We start from the raw sequence: 5,300 nt of genomic DNA on the forward strand, positions 1-5,300 counted from the left end.
TAAATTTTGTGTATGTGTTCATTTAATTTTCAGGAGTATATATAGGGAAAAAGTTAAGCACGTGTGGGCCCCACCACAACCATTTGTGCCTCTGAGGTAGGCATATTTATTTGCGCCTCTGAGAAAGGCTCGATTAGTCGCGCCTCTCAAGTAGGCGTAACCTGTATTCGTATTTATACGCGGGTTATACTAACCCGAAAATAAAAAAATAATATTTTATTTAAATAAAAAACAAAAAAAATTAATATAAAATAATCATTTGCGCCTTTCAAATAAGTGCGAATAAAAAAACACCCCATTTTCATGTATAATTGGAGTGACAACCTATTTTAATAAATAATTTTTTTTAAATTTATTTTAGTAAAAAACCCTCAACCACTCAACGTAAAAAAACAAGCATTTTTCTGTATATTAGTCACTTCTTCTTCATCATTTCCTAGCGTCACACCATTCAGCCAGCAGAAGTAAAGCATATGGTTATGATGGAGAACTCTCCAACAATTATGGCCCCATTACTCCTTCGAAATACGGTAAAATCAGTACTCATTTACGCCGACAAATCCCTCTTGAACTTAGCCGGAAAATACAAACTCCTCGAAATAATACGTTATTTGATCGTCACTTCTTTTCTTTTCTTTCTACGCTTGTTTCTTTCTTTTTTCCCTTCTCATTATTTACATTCCTTAAAATCCGAAAATGGCTACACGTTTAAGCCGACCCAAAGCAGTTACATCGCCGACTCCGGGATCGGCGACTCGGGGATCGGTCGGTCGCTTTGGCAGTTACTGGTTAGCGTTAATGACATTCCGGTTAGCTCGACCAAGTATGGGATCGTTCGATCTTTAGCGGAAAGGCTTATAGAAGGGAATAATAGGGAAGACGTTGAAGCTTTACGTGAAGTGAACCGGAGGGTTTTGTCGGCGGCTTTTTCAAGGACTATTTGCCGGGTTGAAGCTGCGTTGATTGAAATGGGGACCGGATCGGGTCAGTTTCGGTTGGATCGAGTTTTCCGGACGGTTCGGGATGGAGTGTGGAGCGGGAGGGTGAGGGAGGATGTGAGTAGCCGTTTGGGGAATTCGGCGGAGAAGTTGGTGGCTGAGCTGCTTTGGTTAACGCAGAAATTGGTTGGTTGCGGATTCGAGGAAGAGGCTGTTGAGAGATGGGCATCGGCTTCGAATTTGGCTCAGCTTTCGGTTGTGGCTGAAAACCGGGTTCAAGGTTCCCTCGTTAAGGTTTCGGGTACGTTAGTTTCTCCATTACTATTTTTAATCTTAATAATGGATTTAACCCAATCGGATATCCTATTGTCAATACAAAACGATGTTGCTTTTTTTACGAGTAATTTTAGATGTTATGTCATAAAGTGTTTCAGATTATTTTTTGTTTTGTTTTTTTTGCAGCATTCTTATTCAGGCAAACGAAGGATACAGGTTTGGAAGAGACTGAAGGAGGCAACAAACAGAGGTTGAGGCAAACAAAGATGAAGATGCTAATTACATGGCTGCCATTGCTATGCAGAGGTAACAATGGCAACGACATACCGGTGTTGAGCCTAAGTGAAAGAGCCGAGCTCGAGATGATATTGGAAGACGTCATCGACATGTTACAACACGAGGAGCAAGAGCAAGTGCTTTCACTCTGGCTTCACCATTTCACGTATTGCCCATCCTCCGACTGGCCTAATCTCCATGCTTCGTACGCTCGCTGGTGCACCACTTCTCGCAAACTCTTTTTTTCCTCCATTAAAGATGTAAAGTAGATATAATTTTGGATATGAACCTATTAAATGGTATAATTCATATGTTCTTAAAGGAGAAATGAGAAAAAAAAATCTCGGTACAGCTTTATTTCCTGTATTATATTAGTCTCTTTTGGATTATTTCATACATTAAAATGCTGTAACAGCTTAACCAACCAAGCTTTAAAAACACTCTCACATAAGCAAAGTGCAATACATGTTTACAAATGGATTTTTAGACTGATTCCTCGTTAAATCTTTGGCGGATCAAATGTTGAGCCCCTTCAACCAGTCTCTTCACTACTTCTCCAGCAGGAAGAATCTCTTTGATTAGGCCGACACTTTGGCCTGCGTAAAGTGCCATGTTTTCGATCTCACCTGTTGTTGTTGGATTGGGATCCGAAGCAGAAAAGCGTTGGATTTCGGTTTCCTGTTGAAGAACATTTAGAAACTGAAAGCTTAGAATTCATTCAGAAAACTATCATTCCAATGTTATCCGGATTCGAATAGAGTATTTAGATTCTGACCATGCCATGTATTAGTGATCGACCGATGATGGGCTGATTACTTTCGTTTTCATGAGCAGGAATGGATTTCCAGTCACAGACGAATGGCGTTCGCAGGACACGCTGCGGTGCACCAGGCCAGAGTGCTCTGCCGAAGATATTGGTGTACTCGGTTTCATCGTGTTCGATCAGTTTCTGTTTGTATGTTGGGTGAGCATAGCTTTCTTGAGTTGCAAGAAACCTGCAAATGTCTCGCAAGAGCAGAAAAGGCTTAACGAATCTATGAACAAACTGCGAACTATAGCAAGTCATTACATTCCATTATAAAACATGCAAATACATATATATATATAGAACACCAAGAGATGAGATGATTTTCTAAGCATGAATGAGGTAACAAGTTCGGAGCACCAAATGAAAGCCAAATCTTGAGATTATAATAAGATGGTTCAAACCTAGTTCCCATGCAAATGCCTTTAGCACCAAGAGCTAAGGCAGCCACGTAACCACGAGCATCTACAATGCCCCCAGCAGCAATGACCGGAATATCACAACCAGCCACCGCATCAACCACTCGTGGCAATAATGAAATTAGACCATCCTGAAAATGGTAAAACATCAACCTTTTTACCCCGAACTTTCAGTGTTACAAAGTTTTATGGTGTTGAGGAACACATCAACAGGGTTATGAATTTTGGAAAGTAAGAAGCTCCGGTATATTGATTACACAGTTGAAACCTTGCAATGTAATAGAGCTTAAGAAATGCTCATACCTGTCCAATTACGTGCCCTCCAGCTTCATAGCCTTGAACGATAATCGCATCTACACCCGCATCAATTACTTTTTTTGCTTCCTCAAGACTCCCAACCTGCAATGTAGTTACATTTAGCTCATGAGATAGTCTATGAGGAAGCAAAATTAGGGACTAAACATGTATATATTTGGGTGTGCTTGTTGTATTCATATCCGATACATGTATATTCTTTTTCTTGTATTTAAAGGTCCTTGTAGGATCATTCCTCATAACCATGTCCTAATAAAAGTGTCAGACACAAAGTCTTAGACTGAAATACAGAGTCATAGTAACCTAGATTTACATAAAGGCAACAATATGTCTCATAAGAAAAGGTTCTTGGTCAGCCACATGTCCGTGTCCGACCCTTATCAGAGTAACATAGAACCTAACCATGTTTACCAATGGAACAAAAGGGGGAAAGCATGATACTCACTTGAGGAACAACCATGACCCCTGCATTATGAGCTTCTAAAACAAGGTCCTTTGAGCATTCACCCCACGCTACTTGCAGAACAGCCACCTTTTCTTCCAATATAGCCTTTATGTTCTCCTTGTGAGGGAATGGCAAAAGAACACCAACCCCAAAGGGTTTATCAGTTAGCTCTCGTGTCTTCCTTATCAGCTCCTTTAGCTGCTCTGGTGAATCCTACAAACACCAAAACCAAACAGCTTAAACCAGCTTAAAACATCTAAAACAAACTGAAATAGACCCTTAAATTTCATTTACTCATTGTATCAAACAAGCTATGGACACTAGTAACCAATAGTAAATACAAACTCAAAATTGAAGACCCTATTGGCTCAACCATAAAGAACGAAAAAAACTGGGAATTTTATAGTACCCAATCAGGAGCATGAAGAAGGGCAAGGCCACCAGCGTTTGCAACAGCAGCTACGAGCTCAGGTCCAGCAATATCATGGCCCATAGGTGCTAAAACTATTCCATAATCAAAACCCAGAATTCCTTTCCACCCCATTTCGATCCCCCTCTTTGGTTTGGTGTGACTGATATTTTGATCGTGGAAGAAAGTGAATGTTTATATATAGAGAGACCAAAGCTTTGAAGTCGTAGATAAGTTCGAGGTTGAGAATTGGAGAAGAAAGCAATACTCAAGAATCTTTAGTCAGTAAACACTAAACTGTATTTGGTTTTTTGTTTACTTTTTACAGAATCAGTTAAAGTTTCAGCTTCAGTTTCGTGTTCTTTTAAGAAACAAACGAATGGACAGAGAGGATAGCTAATGTCATACGTTTTGTCCTATTTGGTATATAAAAATATCAATAATAGAGGTGTGAGATACAGTCTGGACAAAACTATTCCATAATCAAAACCCAGAATTCCTTTCCACCCCATTTCGATCCCCCTTTTTGGTTTGGTGTGACTGATATTTTGATCGTGGAAGAAAGTGAATGTTTATATATAGAGAGACCAAAGCTTTGATGTCATAGATAAGTTCGAGGTTGAGAATTGGAGAGGAAAACAATACTCAAGGATCTTTTGTCAGTAAACACTGACCTGTATTTGGATTTTTGTTTACTTTTTACAATCAGTTAAGGTTTCAGCTTCAGTTTAGTATTTTAATTTACAGTGCTTTTGAAAATTGCTATATAGAAAAGTATTTTTGAGAATAGTTTTAAAAAGTTTAGTTTAAAATTTAAGTTTTTAAGATTGCTATTAAAAAATATTTTTGACAAATAAAATATCTATTTTAAACTAGTTAATATTATTATATTTTAGTAAGAATATTAAAAAATTATTATAACTTGTTGTTAATATTTTAATATATAAAATATAAAATTTAAATATTTTTAAGTGATAAATATTAATTACTTATAAAATTTAATTAGAATATATAAACTACATTTTAAATATTTAAATATAACCATTAAATATTTGTAATTAGAATTTTAAATTTTTTTTATTTTTAATTAATGATTTTAACATATTTGTAATTAAGTAGAAGAAAGAAAAAAAATGGAAAGTACTGTGTTATTGGATGGGTGAAAAAATAATTAAGCACTAAAAGTGCTTTTGGGAGAGGAAAAGCTAAAAATTTTAACTTTTCCTTTTCAGAAGTATTTTTAAAAAGCATTTCTGAAAAGTTAAAAATTCTAGCCAAAAACAACTTATTCTGCACAGTTTTTCTTTTAAAAATACTTTTGGAGCTAAAAATGTTTATTTTAAACACAGAAGAACAGAGATGATAGCTAATGTCATACGTTTTGTCCTCTTTGGTATATAAAAATATCAATAATGGA

General features: G+C 36.8%; 2 protein-coding genes across 2 annotated transcripts; one reads left to right on the plus strand and one right to left on the minus strand.

Moving 5' to 3' along the window:
- Positions 1–378: 378 nt before the first annotated feature.
- Positions 379–1,847, plus strand: LOC107949139 (uncharacterized). Its single transcript, XM_016883867.2, has 2 exons — positions 379–1,239; positions 1,401–1,847. Exons 1-2 carry the CDS (start codon positions 474–476, stop codon positions 1,757–1,759), a joined length of 1,125 nt encoding a protein of 374 aa, XP_016739356.2. The 5' UTR covers positions 379–473; the 3' UTR covers positions 1,760–1,847.
- On the minus strand, positions 1,819–4,549 carry LOC107949140 (NADH:quinone reductase). Its single transcript, XM_016883868.2, has 6 exons — positions 3,884–4,549; positions 3,475–3,687; positions 3,018–3,113; positions 2,700–2,845; positions 2,266–2,485; positions 1,819–2,168 (listed from the first exon to the last, which is right to left on the minus strand). Exons 1-6 carry the CDS (start codon positions 4,016–4,018, stop codon positions 1,974–1,976), a joined length of 1,005 nt encoding a protein of 334 aa, XP_016739357.2. The 5' UTR covers positions 4,019–4,549; the 3' UTR covers positions 1,819–1,973.
- Between the last annotated feature and the right edge of the window lie 751 nt (positions 4,550–5,300).

This window comes from Gossypium hirsutum, chromosome A04, assembly GCF_007990345.1.
Source record: "Gossypium hirsutum isolate 1008001.06 chromosome A04, Gossypium_hirsutum_v2.1, whole genome shotgun sequence".
NCBI classification, from domain to species: Eukaryota; Viridiplantae; Streptophyta; class Magnoliopsida; order Malvales; family Malvaceae; genus Gossypium; species Gossypium hirsutum.